Genomic DNA, 17,980 nt, shown 5'->3' with positions numbered 1-17,980 from the left:
TGGGTAGAAGTCACAGGGAGTCAGAGCTCCACTTAATCTAAAGAAAGAACTTTCTAGCCACTGGATGCATCCAGTGATGGAGAGGGCTCTGGGGACAGAGCCCCGTGGCTATGGTGGAAGCTCACGTTGATGATGGCGTCCGTCTGGATGTAGTCCATGTCCGAGTCCCGGAGGCCCAGCTCCCGGCCGTCCCGCTGGGCTGTGCTGACGATGCCTGTGGTCACAGTATTCTGCAGGGCGAAGGGGCTACCGATGGCCACCACAAACTCGCCGGGCCGCAGGTCTGCCGAGTGGCCCAGAGACAGCGCCGGGAGCTTTTTCTGGGGGGAGGTGGGGAGGACACGGGGAGGGAGGCTCAGCTGTCGGCCTTTGGTGGGACCAGAGCCAGATCACGTCCAGGCCCCCGGCAGGGTGGTCCCTGGAGCAGCTGGGCAGAGCCGTCAGGGCTGCAGACCGAGGCAAGTCTGGCTGCCCTGTGGTGGCCACGAGACCCAGGGCTGGCATTCACAGAGCAGAGGCTCAGCCCCCCAGTGACCATAGGTCTCCCTAGGGCAGGCCTCAGGGGTCCGCAGAGGGTCAAGCCGGGCACGGCCTCCGAGGTCACTGAGCCCAGTGGTTCAATAGTCCCAGATCCCTCTGAAAATCCGACAAAAGCCATGGACAGCAGCACCCGGAAAATGCACACACTGATGTGTGGAATGGGGTCTGCACAAGCCCTGGAGCCCAGTGGGGACCCGCGACACTGGTTTTGGAATCCGATGCAGCTCAGCCTGATCTCCCAACACAGACACACAGGGAAGCTGAGGCCAGACAGATAAAGCGACTTAACCACGTTCTGCATCCCCATCCCGCCCCTGCACACCGAGGACACCCGCACTCTCCTCTCCTGTTTACTCCTGGAGCCAGCAGAGCCTGTCTGTCTGTCTGTCTGTCTGTCTGACTCCGAAGCTGGACTGGGAGCTCTGAGAGGGGCCATGCCTTATTTGTCTCCATGTTCTGGAAGCTGCAGGGAGCAAGCTCAGAGGAGGGGATGCCCGTGAACTTGGAGGGTTTCCTGGTTTTGATGTTGCACCCCTCATGTCAGATGTCACCCCGGGGGGAGGAGCGGCATGTGGGACCCCTCAGCACCACTTCTGCAGCTTCCTGTGGGTCTGTTCTTATTTCCAGATAAAAGTCTTCTCTACAAGGTGCTGGAGTTTCCCCGCCAATGGTGTGTCAGTGACAAAGGCAACTACAGGAAGCAAACTTCCAGGTGAACTAAATAACATGAAATCCATGTGCTAATGGTGCAGTGGAGTAAAGCTTCTAAACTACACAATGGAAAAAGGAAGAAAAGCCCCAAAGATGGCCGCGCTCAGATCACAGGGGCCTCGGCTAACTCTGGAAGTCGGGGGGCAGGATTCCGCACTGTGCACCCTCGGCACCGTGGGTTCCATCTGGCCTCTGCTCTCTGCTCCCATGTCAGGAGTTTCCCCTTTTTATGCAGTGCCACCACGTCAAATAAGAATTTTCCCATTTTTCATAGCAGCTCTCGATAAAGGTGGAAAGGTAAACGCCTGTAAACGGAGTGAGGGGACCTCTGGGCAGGTTAAGGAGACACCAAGCGGCTGTGCCCACGTGGGGACGTGGGGTCTCGACGCGCCACCTTCTGTGCTGCTGGATGGCGAAGCCGCAGTAAGTGGCACAAAGGGTCCCAGGTGGAGGAACCAGGCGCTGCAATCGGGGTGAGGACCTAGAGGGACAACGTGGGTCGGCAGCTTTCCCCAAAGCTTGGTTTGATGCCACGTGCAGGGCTCGGAGGCTAAGAGGCAGACCTGCTGTCAGGAGAACCGCTGCAGGCGCTGGGCATCTCTGGGCACCAGGGCACCTGGGTCTTACTGACTCTCCTGGCATCTTTGGCCCCAGGTGGCCGCTGGGGTGCACCCCTGCCCACCCTGGGATTCCAGTGCCTGGAAGGGGAGAGACCCGGAGACAGCCAGACCTGGGGTCTCATCCAGCTCTGCCTCTCCCCACAGCGGTCCTTGGGCAGGGGTCACAAACTGTGGCCCTTGGGCAAATCCAGCCCAATCCAGCAGCCTCTTCTGTAAATAATCTTTTCTTGGATCACAGCCCAGCCGTCTGGCCTGTGGCTATTTTCCCAGTCCAGTGCAGAGCAGTTGCTACAGAGACCACAGGGCCCGCGAAGTATAAACATATACTACCTGGCACTTCACAGAAAGTGCGCCAGCCTCTGTCCTTGAGTACATCCCTCCTCCCCCAGCCCCAGTTTTCTCATCTTTAAAATGGAGGTGGTGTTCCCAGACTCAGTAACTACGGGGAAAGGGCTCAAAAGTGGGCAAGGGTCTCCGTTAGGATAGTGGCGTGGAGCCACTAAACCTCCTCTCCCGTGATGGGGCAAGAGGACACCTCCTTGCAAAAGACCGATCATCTCAAGTGCTGGCAACTTTATTCAGAAAGAGCAGAAGCCAGGTTCAGACTCAGCCAAGTTGGACTCGCCAGCCCAGATGGGCCCGGCCCTCAGGGACCTCATGGCATAGACAGGGCACAGGTCACCATAGGTGAGCCCGCAGTGGCCCACAGAGTCGTGACCACAGCGCTGGACGACCAGAAGCTCACTGGAGGGAGTCTAGAACTTAGCCGAGTGGGCCCAACCTGCCCTTGGTTAGACTGACCTCGGGCAATCACCTGACTCCCCAGGCCTCAGTTTCCCCTCTGAAATAGCCGGACACTGGCGTCCCTCCCGCCAAGGGCTATGGTGGGGATTGGGGGGTGTGCACAGGCTGGCCTCCCAGAAATGGCCCGTGGTAGTCACGGAGGAGCATTGTGGCCCTGGGGTAGGTCTGCCTGCTCAGCTGGGGTGCCGGTGTGCAAGTGGGGGGATGGAGGGGGACAAGTATCCCAAGTGCTCCCCACTGGCCTCTGTCACCCCCACGGGGACAGCGGCATCCCCAGGAATGGGCCCGGGGGGGACAACGGAAGTGTCCTGGGCCTCGGAGACCCTCCGTGTGGGAGTGGCTATAGGCAGCACAGAGCCGGCTCTGCCCTGCATGGGTGGCTCAGGGGAAGCGCAGGGTGATGTCCGGACGCCCGGGTTCTAGTCTGACTAGACCCAAGACTGGGGATACATCGCCGGTCCCTGGGGGTCTCAGTTCCTCCTAGTGTCCGACGGGAGGGCTGGGCCAGCGCGTCTCAGAGCCCCGGGGTCCAGAAAGGGCTCCCCCCTCCCCCGCCGCCCACTCACCTTGGGGTGGATCTTGATGGTGGCGATGTCCGACTTCTTGTCGATGTCTTTGATGGTGGCCTCGTAGGTGTCACCATTCTGCAGCTGCACCTTGAGCTGCTGCCGGCCCGAGACGGTGTTGGTGCTGGACACCACGTGGGCGTTGGTGACGATCAAGCCAGCCTCCGACATGATGAAGCCTGAGCCACTGGACAGGGGCACGTTGCGGCCAAACAGAGGGTGTCTGCGGGGAGGCGAGCAGCGGGGGGGTTAAGGACTGGGCTGGGGGTCGGCCGCCGCAGTGGGCCGGGGGGAAAGGATCAGAGCCAGGGCCTGGGCTTGGCGTCCACCAGGCCCAGGGTCGAATCCCAGCTGTGCCACCTCCTGGCTGTGGCCTCAACCAGGTCAGTAAGTCTAGACCCATTTCACAGCCACAAAGAGGGGCCCATGATCTGACTTGCCATCTGCGAGGATGAGTCAGGAGGCCCGTGAATGTCAGACCCATGACAATACAGCAGGCACTTCCTGCCCTGGAGCCAGACAGACCAGGATTCTAACCTCAAGTCCAGTCCCCACGTACATCTGCCTGACTGTGGGCAGGAGGCCCACCCCTCTGAGCCTCAGTCTCCCCATCTAGGAAATGGGCTAACAACACCGGCTCCACTGAGCCAGGGGCCTGCAGGCAGTTGGTCAACAAGCAGGGCTGCTCCTGGCATAGGGAAGATGCAGGGATATGCACCGGGCTTCCGTGGACTGTCACACAGCAGGTCCCCAGGGAATGTCAGTGTCCCCGATCTCTGGCTGTGCAGAGAGAGGGTCTAAACACCGAGGGGAGCGTGCTCCCACCTTCCTCTGGCGCCTCCCCACTGCTGCCCACCCTGAAGCCCCAGACGGCGTGAGGGGCAGAGCTGGCGAGGCTCCGTTCCATGAATTCCACGCCACGCGCCTACAGGGCGAGCCCTGGACGTGGCAGGGCAGGGACGCCGGCCTTAGCAGCTGCCTCCGTAAAATGGGATGGAACAGGTGATGCAGCTGGCATGGGGCCCGAGTCAGTATTCTCTGGTGGGGGACAACACCCCGCCACGGCTGGAGCCCTCTGAGTAGCAACCTCAGCTCCCAGGATGCCCAACACAGCCTGGGACCTACCCCGGGAGGGGGGTCGGTCACCTCTGGGACCCCAGTGCAAGGCCTGGATTGAGCAGATCATCAGGGCCTGAGGCTGCTTGGGAGAGACAACGGGAGGGAAGGAGCAGGGATGGCAGGGAAGTCTCCGGGGAGTGGGTCTCTAGGAGGTGCAGAAACACCACCTCACCATCAGCAGGACCAGGGACGGCTAATGTCACCAAGAGCCCCCTCTGAGCCAGGGACCAAGTCATTTCGCGCTCACAGCTGCCCTACAAGGTAGGTAGGCCTCCAGTTCGCAGGTGGGGAAACAGGACCAGTGACATGAACCAGCTGCCCGGGTCAGGCAGGAAAAGGGCACAGCAGGGGTCTGAACCAGGCAGCCTGGTCACTTGGCCCCTCTGCAGGGTGACCAGAGCATCTGTCCACTCACGCCAGCAACCAGCTTCTGCCCCCGCCTAGTTCCATGTGGGCCCCTGAGTGGCAGCCGCACCTGAGCCCCGTGGGGCTGCCATGTGTAGGATTTGTCAAGTGTCTGCAGAAGGGCCCCAGGCAGCCCAGGGCCTCCTCTCCAGCTCCAGGGTCACAGCCAGAGGCTCCTGTGCTGGAGGATCATTTTCTGGTGTCTGGGATCTCGCCCGCCTTGGCCTCACCACGCAGACATCAGCCTCCAAGGCTGACGTGGAAATGGCATCACCGCCTGCCCTGCTGGTTTGGAGGTCTGATGCCTGGGGCCTTCTGGAAAGACGCTGCCCCCTCCAAGCCACCTGCAAGGCCAGGGACATGCCACTCACATGTCCAGTTGTCATTTCCTTAATGACACGTCTCAGGGTCTGGGGCCCGTGGAAAGGACAGTGAGGGGTCAGCGTATTGCAGGGGGATGGGCTCAGCTCTGAGGTCCAAGAGACTTGGGGCAGCTCTGCAGCTCTGAGCCTGGGGCAATTCCCCGGGCCTCTGTTTCCACATCCAGAAAATGGGAACGTGGGAGTCCGCCTTATGGATTCATGGGAAGGTGCATAGGCTGTCAGTGAGCGCTAAGGGACAGGCTGCCTGGTCCTGGTCTCTCCTTTAGGAGGCGGGCACACAGCAGGGCTGTTTGGAGCAGCATAGGAACTGTAGGAAAGGCAGCCCGTGCGGCGATGGGCACACAGCAGGTGTCTGAGGACACTGCTGAGCTCACACCATTAGTCTCCCCCGCCCCGCCCCGCCCCACATGGAGCCCTCAGTGGTGAGCACGGTCCCTGCCCTCCAGAGATGGGGGGCAGTCCTGCCCAGTGACAAGGGCTCCCACTACTCAAGCTCCACGGCCGGCGAGCAGGGGGCCCTGTGCTGGGGCCAGGAGTCAGGGTGCGAGCAATTCTGCCCACTCCTGGGAACCCCCAGGGCCACCTGGTCCTCTGTGCCTCAGGTGGGCATAATGACACCGGCCGGCCTCCACCACTTGGGGAGAGTGCTGTGAAGTCAAGCAAGGCCCTGGGGTCGTGGTCGAGGCCTCAGTGACCGACCCCTTGGGCAGCGTGGCACACAGGGACCTGGCTGCCTCCGATCCCAACAGGATGGAGTGGGGTTCTGACCCTGTGTGTCTCATCTGGGACGCTACTGGCCAAAAGGTTAGGAAACTCGATGGAAGAAACACTTTAAATTTGACAAAAGTCATGCTCTTCATGTCTTCTCTTTGTGGGGTATAAGTCAATTTGGGACTGGACCCCAGGATTCCACGGGATCCAGCGGTTTGCAGTGTCCCTGTGACACCTGAGCAAACCCCGACCTTGCACCTGCTCGTTCCACAGCCCGGTCACCTGAGAGGTGCTTTCTGTCTCCTTAGGTGAGGAGGTCAGAGTCAGGGAGGAGGCAACCCCCGCAAGGGCAACAGCAGTCTGGCAGTCTGACCGAGGCCCACCGGACCCCACGCCTACTCTGTTTTCTACTGTCCCCCAATGCTAGAATTGAGTCTACTTTGGGCCCAGCAGATGCAGGGGAGACCTTGGAGGGGCGAGCGGGGCTCCACGTACCTCAGGAAGAGTTCTATGTGGACCACGGCCGGCGCGATCTTCTCCACCACATCAGCGATGAAGTTGAATTTGTACCGTGGGCTGGTCAGCTGGTGGAGACCTGCACTGGCAGGAAGAACCAGGTGCTTCAGTGAGGCCCAGACATTTGGGAAGGGGGGCTCACTTGCCCCAAGGATGGTTAATGCTGAGCTTCCTCACCTCACATCGCCAGGCCGGCCAGGAGGCTCGGAGAGTTCATAACACTTGCCCTGGGCCACACAGCACTGACGTGACGCTCAGGTTGGATCTGGGCTAGTCCCCCTGGGCCCTTGCCCTTTCTCTCAGATACAGCAATGTCCTGGCGTGAGGAAATTGACCCTTCCCCTTGTCCGCTCTGGCCTGTCCCTCCAGGCCTTGGGCTAGTGCAGTGGCTGGACAGGTTACAGCAGAAGCCCCTGGGTAGTCCCTTCTGAGCTGTCCGCTCCTGGCCATGGTGTGGCCCCCATCTGGGCCAGGTCGGCTGCCCCTGTCTGAGTCGCCAGGGCACCCCCGCCCCCTCCCCCGCCCCCACCCTGATCTGTGTCTAACTTAGCCAGGCCCCAGGCTGGCTTGCCAGGCAGCTCACGACCTTCCCTGGAACATTTGCCGGCTCAGACTTCTGCTGCCGTCAGCAGTGGAGCTGCTGCTCGCCAGGACCACAGGCCTGAGATGTGTGGGTGGCACAAGGCCCACACCCCTTTGGTCTCCCTGTTCGGGCACGTGCTGGGGTCTCCCAGGTCCCCGCCAGAGACCGGCGCTGTCTAGAACCCACGCTGCTCAGCTCTGCTTGTAAGGGCTCCCAGGGCCTGAAATGAGTACTGGGCTGAGCACCACTGAGCTCCAGCTGTGTGGCTTTAGGCAAATCACTTACCCTCTCTGGGCCTCGACACCTCACCTGAAATGTGAGACCAAAGGTGCCTCTCCACCCCCATCCCTCAGGGAGCTGTGGGAATAGGCTGTGACTTGCAAACTGTAATGCTCCCTGCCTCGGCAGGGGTGGGAGGGGAAGGGGGGAGCCCACCACCCACCCTGCTCCCTGATGTTGGTGAACAAAGAGGGCTTGGCCTGTAAGGTCCAGCTTTGCAGCTCGTGTCTCTTGATGGTCTCTGGGAAGTGACTGAGCATCAGGATCTAGAGAAAATCTGGTTTTCCTGGTTCTCCAAAGGGACGGGAGGGAGCAGGCTGGGTGCAGCACAGGCTCAGGGTGCAAGCCCACAGTCGCTGCCTCATAAATATCGTGGACAAATGCAGTCCCATCCACAGCCCGACTCATCTCCCCAGCTGTCCAGGGGAGCAGCCAGGGCAGGGGTCATCAGCTCCATCCTAAAGGTGGGCAAACTTGAGGCTCAGTTCGAGGAGAACCAGGCTCTGGACAGGGGCTGCAGGGCTCCCTTCCTTAGGGCCCTCCCTTCCCCACCGTGGCCCCCCAAGGCCCTGACTGTGAATTAAGCCTGAGCTGGGACTCGGGGCCCAGAGGAAAGCTTGCCTTGGGTTCCTCGGTCCGGGGAGGCGAGCAGGGTCCACCCCACGGATCCTGTGATGTCTGCCTCTCAACCAGCCTGTGGGCGCCGGTCACGGCGGGCCCAGCCCCCTGCAGTCAGCCTGAATCAAAGGCTGCCTATCCGGGGTGGCTGGAGACTGGCTGGGAGACGTGGCCCACTGCCGGCCACCTCGTGGCTCCCTGATGATCAAACTGCGGCCGCCAGGGACCACTGTGCCCAGAGCCCTCCTCCCAGAGGCAAAGCCCAGTGGAGGGGTGGCGTCTAAGATTCAGAGGTTGTGTTTGTGGGCAGCCGGGCCACGGCTCTGCCTCTCCGAGCAAACGTAGGTGCCAGGCACGTTTATTTCCACATGGATAGCCAACAGTCCCTGAAACTCTGGAGGAGAAGCTACCCGTCAGCTAGCCCGTGGGGCCCGAGCCTAGCTCTGCCTGCCCAATCCCAAGGGCACTGGGAACCTGCATTCATGCTCTATCTTAAAGGCACAGGGAAGGAAGCCAGCCACCAACCTTGTTGCCCCTTCCAGGTTCTGATCTCTGACAAGAAAGCTCCCCTGCCAGGCAATCCCCACATCACCAAGGTCCCGGAGGACCCCAGGCAGTGGGGAGGACTCAGCATCAGGCCAGGATATACTCTGGCCAAGCCTCGTGCCCACCATGCCATGCTGGAACAGGCAAGCCCAGGCGGGTGAGGCCAGGTGTCACCCCTCCCTGCTCTGTAAACCGTGGGGGCCACTTACCCCCCATCTCTGCTCCATCATCCACCATTCCCACGTGGACCGCTCCCCAGTTTTCCCTATCACGATGCTCTGGCCTGTCCTGGGTGCAGCTCAAATCTTGCCTCCTCCAGGCAGCCCCCCTGGCAATCTTCTTCCAGCCCTCCTTGGGGCTCCCAGAATAATGCCTCACCCACCACACTCACTCTCATAGGGATGCTGAGTGCCTTCCGTGTGTGTGCTCAGTGCTGGGGACAGGACAGTGACCAGCCAGGCACAGCACTGTGTGACCAGTGACGGGACAAGGGGAGGGCCAGGGTGAGATGGGGGAGTCCAGTGGCACCCCTAATCCAGGCCTGGAAAAGCACATCGGGAGGGGAACAGAGATGCAAAGACACAGCATCACGCACGAGGGCAGCTATGGGTGGATTCGGCCGACTCCAAACTGGGCCCAGTGTGAATAAGACAGAGGAGGGGTGAAAACATCTGATCAGAAGAGGCTGCATTGCCACGTGACTCGATCCCAGATCTCAGTGTCTCCAAAGCTTTAGGCGCGTCTGTCCAGCCCTTGGCTGACCCAGCCCAGGTCCCGCAGGCTGAGCGCCCCGAGCTGCCCAAGCAGCCGAGGAGCTGACCTGGCCACCCGCAGATCTGGACAGCACAGTGGCCTCCCTCTAAATGCTTTTCTTTCCAACGTGGCCTCTCCAGAGATCACTTAAATAGGCGACACTCAATTTCATGTGAGGATTTAAAAACAAAAACCCTCTGTAAAGTATTCACAGGCCAAAGGCTGGCGGGAAACACATCAGAATATTTCATGGTGGATATTCGGGGGCAGAGGTAAAGTTATGAGTGATTTTGTTTTCTTTTGTGGATTTTCCAAATGTTCTCCCGTAAGAAAGTTAGGTATAGAAAGAAACAGAAGGGAGAGAGGAAGGCCTGGACGGGCTGTGAGCTGGGCTGGGGTGTGAGACAGCGGGAGGCCGGGCTGTGTTTCCCACCATCCCCTGCAGGGCCCTGGTGACTGGCGGGCTGTGGAAGCTCCAAGGAGAAGCCGGGCTGGGCTCACCTCCCACCCAGGCACCAGCTCCTCTGGGACACACACATGTCCGGATTCCCTGATAGCCCAGCTGTAACCAGCATATGTGAGCCCCCAAGGCAGCCCTTGAGAGGGGGCACGGGAGGGAGGGTCTAACCCTAACCCTAACCCAAGGACGAGGATGATCTGCTTGACCCCATCCGGCCCAGCACACAGTAGGTCTGCAAACACCAACACAAAGAACATTGTTCAGCCTGTTAACCAGGTTTTGGGGGCAGGAGCCTCACAAGAGCAGCGTCAGTGTGTCCCAGGAAACAGGCCGGAGACAAAGATGGTTTAGGGCGGAGACAGGCCTGGAGCTAGCCCCAGGTCCCATGGACTTCAGAGCCCGCGCCCACCCTGACCCCACGGCCTGGGGCTCCCCTGCGGAGCTCCTGGGTCAGCCGGCTAGTGACACAGGCCCTGCCAGGCCCTGTCCCTTTAAGCTGGCGAGGTGGGTGGCGAGGAGGAGGTGGGAGGCGGGCAGGGCCTGCTTCCTGGTCCTCCTCCCCACACACAGATGAATCATCCCATGAATCAGTGGGAAGGGAAGACGTGGTTCCCACTGCCTCTTTCCACATGAAAACCTTGGGCCCCACGGCTGGGAGGCAGACTCTGTTTATTTGGGGGTTTTGACAACCCCCATCCCCGCCCTCACACTGTCCTGGAGCCAAAGTTCTGAAGTCAACAGTCAGTCTTGACCAGATTCAGCTGTTAGCATTTTTTTGTTTGTTTTCAAAAATAAGCTGTAATCCACAGGCTTTGGAAGTTCTAGTCAGGAAGAACTTGACACAGAGCAAAGCAAACAAGGCCAGGTGTCCAGCGGTGGCGCCCTCCCGCAAGAGGAAGGGGCACAGCCAGGGCGGAAAGGGACGGGGAGAAGGGCTGGCAGGGAGCCAGGTGGGGCCCGGGGCTCCACCTCCCACATTTCTGCGTGTCAGGGCTTCCGGCACAGCGGCAGACCCTGAAAGAGGACCTATGATGTGCCAGCTCTGGACAGTCACAACTGCCATGGAATGGATGGGGAAATCGAGGCCCAGGGTGGGACAGTGACTGGCCCAGACACCCCACAGGGCCACTGACACTGCTGCACGGGTTGTGTACTGCACAACTCCAAGACCATTCTTAACAAGCATCACAGCGTGACTACCTCCCTTGGAATGGTGCAGTGCACAACCTGTACAACTGTATGCATCACCCGTCCAGCACACAATGGGCAGAGCCAGGACTGAGACCCAGTTCTTTCCTCTAACTCTGAGGTCACAGCCCCTTCTTTTTTTTTTTTTTTTTTTTTTTTTGCTATACGCGGGCCTCTCACTGTTGTGGCCTCTCCCGTTGCGGAGCACAGGCTCCGGACGCGCAGGCTCAGCGGCCATGGCTCACGGGCCCAGCCGCTCCGCGGCATGTGGGATCTTCCCGGACCGGGGCACGAACCCGTGTCCCCTGCATCGGCAGGCGGACTCTCAACCACTGCGCCACCAGGGAAGCCCTCACTGCCCCCTTCTTCTATTGCCTCCTGCAATCAGAAGACACCGCCCTCCCCCATCACCCAGTAGTTAGGTAAGAGCTGGGAATGGAGGGGCCATCCGCAGGTGCCCACAAGGTCCCAGGCTGTGCCCATCTGTCCACAACGCTGACTACAGCCTGCAGGCCAGATGGCAACCTCTCAGCAGGGCTCACGGACCTGGGTGTCCAGGTCCCATTTACATTTGTAGCCTTGCTACTGCCGCACGCCCCCGACCCGGTACCCTCGGCTCTGGTTCCCCAAGCATGTGTGCTCTGAAGTGCCCCCCCAAACCTTTGTAATCAGTCCCTCCCTCATCACCACCAGGCCCAGGCCAACACACCTCCCCCGGGGAGCCTGCCCTGATTCAGTGGGCTCAGTGACCGAGTTCACTCGTCTGGGGCCCAAGGCACCTGGTGACCCCTCCCAGACCTGTCCTTTGAGACTGTCCCCGTGGGCTGGGCGCCCTTGACCCACAGTGGTGAGTGGAGAGCAGCAGGGGAACAGGGCAATTACCAGGGGCTCCTCCACAGCCTTTCGCCCTCACCCCAGGCCTCACTCACCACCAAGGGGCAGGCTTTGAAGTCCCAAGAGCCGCCTTCCGGGTCTGATTAGTTCCCAGGACGGCTCCCTGCCTGTGTTTTTCTTTTTCTTGAAAACATGCCTGTCCCCGATTGAACTGTCTCCCCCCAGCCAAAGACAGTGGCTACAGCTCCCGGGGGGCGATGCTGCTGTCTGCGACCCCCAGGCTCCCGTCTCTGGAACCCAGGGCTGAGGGCTGCAGCCGGGCCTCCCTCTCCGTGGGCCACGCCAGCCTGGGTTCCAGGCACTTATGATAGCAGGGAGTGCTCACAGCAGTTCTGCAGGGCAGGAATCTTCACCCATTTTACAGGTGAGGAAAAAGGCTCAGAGAGGTCAGGAGACCCGCCAAGGCCCGCAGCCAGGTCCCAGACCCCTGACCCCCGGCACGTCTCTCTCCCCGTGCTGGTCCTCAGCCAGGGTGACTGGCTGTCCCGCCCCCAGGAGAGCCCAGCCTTGGCCGGTCCTCAGCTTAGGGCCAGCCTGGCTTTTCTGGCTGTGAATCCCACTGGGGCTGCAGCCAACCCTGTGGAGGAGAGGGCTCGGCTATCAGCTCGTTTGTGCTTTGTCAAAGGGGCCCCACAGGCCAGGCAGGACTCCGGGCTGCCCACAGGGCCGCCCAAACCACGGAAGCCAAGGTGGGGTCAGCCCCTGGTCCTCCTCTTACAGGAAGCCCTCCCTGCCCTGACTGGTCCATCAGCTGACTCCTCTGGGTTCAGGCTCCTCAGCTGTGATGTGGGTACTGAACGAGGCCAGTGGAACCCCCGTGGGCAGGGCCTGGCACGTGGCAGCTGCTCCACAAACACTGCCCTCCAGATCCTTCCCGTCCTCCACTGCCCCACCTTCCTCTCACAAACTCCACTTATGTCAGATACGTCCACTTGTCAACATTTAGGTTTACTCCCACTAATGCCTATTAATTAACGCTTACATCGTGCAAAGCACTTGAAATTCATTATCTTATCGATTGTCAATGACCCAGTGAGGAGGATCTGTTGTCCCCATTTCACAGATGAAGAAACTGAGGCATGGAGAGCTCAGATTTGCAGCGTCTCTCCACGGGAAGTGGTAGAGCTGGGACTACCCCTGAGCAGCCAGGAACAGAACTGGGTCTCGGTTGTGGCTCTGCCCATCATTTGCTAGAGGGTCTAGAGAATACAGCTGGGCAGGTTGTGTACTGCTGCCCTCTGCACCAGACCGGGCACTAAGTTTGGGATGCGCACACACCCACACGTCCTGGCCACATCTTTGCTACACTGAGGACAAGGGGCCTGTGATTTTATTCTCTTTCCAACCTATTTATTCAACACCCTTATCAAAACCAAGCAGGGAGGCCACTTCCTCAAGGTGCTGGAGGCCTGCCCGGGGTATAGGGCACTAGATGCACAGTCAGGAGGACCCGGGTTCAGCACAGCTGTCCCTCCCCACCTGGTGACCTCGGGTAGCCCACTACACCTTGATGAGTCTTTTCTTCTAAACAGCCGTGACAAAAACACCCAGACACGATGTGTGTTTAGCCCAGAGCACAAGGTCTCGCCCTTGACCCTGGTAAAACCTGATGGCTTCTCACCCTCAGAGCAGGCCCAAGAGGAGGCCGCTTTCAGACCCTCTGGCAGGACACACTGGCTCACTCGGTCAGCCGCCGGCTACTCCGTCATCCAGTTTGCACGAACCCCAGGTTTCCAAGGAGGCCAAGTGAATCTCTGCTTGGCCTCATTTTTCCCCAGAGCTCCCGGCAGCTGAGAGATACATGTCAGGCCAGGTGGACACAGCCAGTGAGTTGAGTCTGGCACACCCTTGCTCCAGCTCACCCAGCACAATGCTCGCAGTGTGACCAAGTCAGGGCAGTTCATCCCCAAAGCGGCTGGGTGTCTCTGCTGGGTCCCCTCGGATGTGGACTTGAAGGCAAGGACGGATCTGGATTTGGGCTGGGTGGGGGTGGAGCTCCACAGGCCTCACAGGTCATGGCGGGGCCCCCAAAGCCTGGAGAGGTGATGAGCCTGCTACCCTGTCCCAAACCTAGGCCACCCCTTCTCAATGACACAAACAGAGCAATACTGCCACCAACACACGGACAGGGCCACTCATCAGCCAGGTTCTTGTCATGGAACCCTGTGCCCCACTAGACACCCTCCACAACAGAGCCCCCCGCCAGAACCTGATCACAACTCTCCGAACCCGCTGCTCCAGGAGAGGCCCCGCCACCCACCCTGACCCCCTACCCCCATCAGTCATGAGATACTAATGCCTCTGGAGCCTGTCCCCCTCAGCTGTCCCCCTAGCTCAGGCCTCATCAGTTCTTCCTCCTCAGGGCACCAGACTCGCACTAGCTGGGCCCCTGTACCCACTCTGCACACCTGTTACCCATAAGCCTTCAGGGGTCCCTCACCTCCTAAAGATGGGTCACCCTCACAGCTCCTCCATCTGGCACCAGCTTATGCTCAGCATTTCCTGCTGTCCTCCTCAGCACAGGCTCTCTTTGCATCAACCTCGCCATGGCTGTTTAGATGCCACCTCCTCCAGGAAGCCCTCCCTGATCTATGTCTCTCCCTATCCCGGAGATGGAGGGGGTTCTCCCTCCCCTGAGTTCCACACATTGTCATCTGTCCCTCACAACACAGATGATCAGGGATTTCACAAGGACTCAGATGGTGGTGGTGATGGTGGGCAGGCTGCAGAGGCCAGGATGTACTGAGCCTGCAGGCTGCATCAGAAGTCCTGCTTGGTCCCAAAGGCAGTGGTCCCAGAGTCACAGCAGGGCTTTGGGCTGGGGAGATGTGCGTCTCATACCCGCCCCCTCAGGCCACCGTGTGGAGGTGCATGGGAAGGGGAGAGGCCTGGGAAGACAGACTGGACCGGGTGCTGTGGGATCCCAGTACACCTCCAGACCAGCTCAGTGAGTGTGGAGGGCGAGGGTGCTTCCCAGGCCAAGCCCTGGGGGGAAAAGGACAGCTGCACAGCACCCCGGGCCTTAAGCTCCTCTTGGCTGGACTCCTGGCTCTTCACGAGTCCTCAGGAGCAACCAGATGCTGCAGTTCAGCCCTGCTGTCTGGGCAGGGGGAGTGAGAGGGGTGGGGATGCCTGATGAGTCCTGAATGCAGAATTCTGAGACCCACAAGGCCCCAGGAAGCTGCTAAGAGGATTAAAAATCGAAAGCCAACAAAGCGCTTAAATAAATAGAGCCGATAGACTCTGTTGGCACCTGCACTGAGGCTGAACAATAAAAGCTGATGATTAAATGCCACGTTGTGAACCGCCCAGGGCTTGAGATTCTGATTTAACTGCACGCTTGAAGGCCTATTTGTCTGCAGCTGTAGGCAGAGAGGCTGTGAAAAGGGACACCTCTGCTCTACGCAGACCCTCTGCACACAGTTCTCTGGGTTTTACTCTCCCATTGATAGATATTCACCCACACCGTGTAGTATCTGCCTAGCACAGACACGGGAGTACACAAGAGCTCCATGGATAGGTAGTGAACCCATTATCACTGGAGGCATGCAAGGAGGGACACCCACCACGTGGGCCAACCTTTCATTCCACAGCACCTACTGAGCCCAGGTGCTGGACAGACGTCTGTCTGTGGTCACTGAGCTACTGTCCTCTTCTCACCCTCCTGTGTTTCCCCCACTGTCAGTTTCTCCAGGACACAGATGGGGTCTGCCTCATTACAGGGGCCTTGTTACCAGCCCAAGGCCAGCGGGACACACAGAGAAGGTGCTTCACAGGCGTGGACTCCCTCAGTCAAGAATAAAGGTTTCAAAATGCCTAGACCACCTCCAACCTCCCTGCTGACCCCTGGCACCCTGGAGCCTGATTCTAAGAGCATCCACTACTTGGGAGAGCTGGCACTGGAAAGGGCCCACAGATACCACCGAGCTGCAGTGGGCAGGCACCAGGCCCACCCTGAGCCCTCCGCCTCCCAGACCCACTAGGTGGCTGGTTCCGAGCCCCAAGTCAGAAGGTGCAGTGGGTGCTCAAGAAATGATAACGCCCATCTCCATGACATCGAGTGGCACCATGCTCCCAGTCTCCTGGGCACAGTCCAAACACAAGACTGACCTCATCACCCTCACTTCTCTTAAAACCTTTCAATGGCTCTCCCGTGTAATCATGGCTAATCCCACATAACGCTTCCCAAACCGGACTCCCCGGAACCCCGGTGTGCCAGGAGGAGGTCACGTGTGCTCTGCCAGGAAAGAGCTCTGTTGAAGTTCTCTTGGAAAACCCTGGGTTTTATCTTTTTTTTTTTTTTCCTTGCTGTAGGTTTTCTCAGAAGCTCTGATAGACTCAAGCGGAGTGCGAATCCCCATTGCAGGGCTGGCGTTTACTTTCCCAAACTTTTGGGGCCACAGGACACTTATTTTCAGAATCCCAGACATGATTCGGGAAGCCTGGCCTACAGGATGAAGCCTAGCCTACAGGATGAAGCCTAGCCTACAGGATGAAGCCTAAAACACGACATTTATGGGCCACTTGTGGTCCTGTCCCAGCCAAGCCGCCCAGCCTTGGGTGTCTCTCACAAGCCTACGCACGCACGCGCACACACACGCATCCCCTGCACCACAATTGCTCTGGGCTACGTGGCTCACCATGCACATGCCTCCACGTGGTGGTTCATGCTGTCTTCTCTTCCCAGAAAGCCTATCCCTTCCACTACCTGGAAGACGTGTCCCCATCCTTGGAGATTCAGCTTAGATGCCCCTCACCCCTGAAGGTTTCCGGGCACTCCACGCAGCCGTGCTCCCCACAGCAGAGCCTGTTCTGGTGGTCAGCATCTCCTGGTGGGCAGCTGCGGGCTGAGGGCACACAACGGGGCCTGACAACTCCATCACCGTGAACTCCGGGCCCAGCGCAGGTTGCTGCACTCAGAGCACCTGCGGAACCGACGCCGGAGCCTGCATTCCTAAGAGGTGCCCCAAACAAATAAGGGCACAGCAGGGTTTTCCAGCATTTTCTTCCACAGGGTCAACCTGTGTGGCAAGAAGCAACCCAGAGCCAAGTCCAGGTTAGGGGAGGCTGTTGTAAGGTTTGACGGGACTGAGAAATTTCCTACCCCGAAGGCCCGTCCCCACGGAGCTCCAAGCAGTCCAGAGGCTCCACAAGCCCGCTCCCCATTCCTAAACAGCCCTCGGGTGACATGCGTTTTAAGCACAGTGCAAAACAAGAAAGGAAACACCACATGTCACTCAATTGGCGTCTCTTGAATATCCAGACTGGATATTTAAGGCCAGGAAAGATTGCTTTGCATCCAACACCCAGGCAGGGAGGGATATGGGGACCAAGGGAAATGAGACACAATATGGGTAAGTTTTGATGAGGCCAGAGGCTGGAGAGATGTAGAGCTAGACCAGGCCCCTCGGGGTGGCTAGTAGAACACCGGGTTTCACTGTTGACTACTTCTGTGCCCTTGGGGACAGCATTTTACCTCTCCCAGCCTCAGTTTCCCCACCTGGAAGACCAGAAAGCTTGTTGGATGATTTCTCAAAGAAACCATCACTTGTGCCCGGGGAGTGTGGACCTTGAGGCTCCTCCCTGGCTCTGAGCCTGTTTCCCCAGGAGACTGCTTCATTCCACCCCCACGCAGTGCTAGCGGAGCAGCCCGACGGAGCGCTTACCCGATGGGCAGGCGCCTTTCTGCAGCTGACGCACGGGCGTCCCGGAGAGCTGCAGCGCGCGGCGGCTGGCCGCCTGCAGCGCGCACACGTTGGCGTAGGTGTGCCCGTCGGTGCCGCACACGGCGTGCGCCCAGCGACACCGACACACGCCGCGCACACACTCCAGGCTCTCCCCGCACGGCGAGTCTACGGCGCGGCCGCACGGCTCGCCCTCGACGGCGGCGCACACCAGGCAGCAGTTGCAGAGGTCGGGCACGTAGCCGCCAGGACAGCGGGGACTCGGGCACCGCGACACGTCGCAGCGCGCGGGGCACGACGTGGCCAGGGGCTCCCGGGCCAGCGCCAGCGCGACCAGGGCGGCCAGGAGCAGCCCCCGCGCCTGCATGGCGGACGGGCCCGCGGCGGGCGGCAGCGCGGGGGACCGGCCAGGGGCGCACCGAGGCCGCTGCTCCGGGCGCCGACGGAGGGAACGCGGGCGGGAGCGCGGCCACACGCGCCGGCGGCTCAGGCGGGCGGGCGCCGGGACCGCAGAGACATGCCCGGGGCGCGGAGAACGCGGGGCACTGGGGAGACGCCCGCTCCCTCTGGGCAGACGGTGGTGGGTAGCCGGCCCCGCCG

General features: G+C 60.0%; 1 protein-coding gene across 1 annotated transcript in view; it reads right to left on the bottom strand.

Annotated features, from left to right (window-relative positions):
• Window positions 1–17,747, bottom strand: part of HTRA3 (HtrA serine peptidase 3) — a 32,662-nt gene extending 14,915 nt beyond the window's left edge. Inside the window, exons 1-4 of the mRNA XM_060089333.1 lie at window positions 17,363–17,747; window positions 6,355–6,454; window positions 3,242–3,464; window positions 126–320 (exon numbers count right to left, since the gene is read on the bottom strand). Coding sequence (XP_059945316.1) covers window positions 126–320; window positions 3,242–3,464; window positions 6,355–6,454; window positions 17,363–17,747 — 903 coding nt within the window. The remainder of the gene's footprint in view (window positions 1–125; window positions 321–3,241; window positions 3,465–6,354; window positions 6,455–17,362) is intronic.
• Between the last annotated feature and the right edge of the window lie 233 nt (window positions 17,748–17,980).

The sequence above is a fragment of the Mesoplodon densirostris genome, chromosome 1, assembly GCF_025265405.1.
Source record: "Mesoplodon densirostris isolate mMesDen1 chromosome 1, mMesDen1 primary haplotype, whole genome shotgun sequence".
Classification (NCBI taxonomy): Eukaryota; Metazoa; Chordata; class Mammalia; order Artiodactyla; family Ziphiidae; genus Mesoplodon; species Mesoplodon densirostris.
This window is presented reverse-complemented; position numbering and strand designations above follow the sequence as displayed.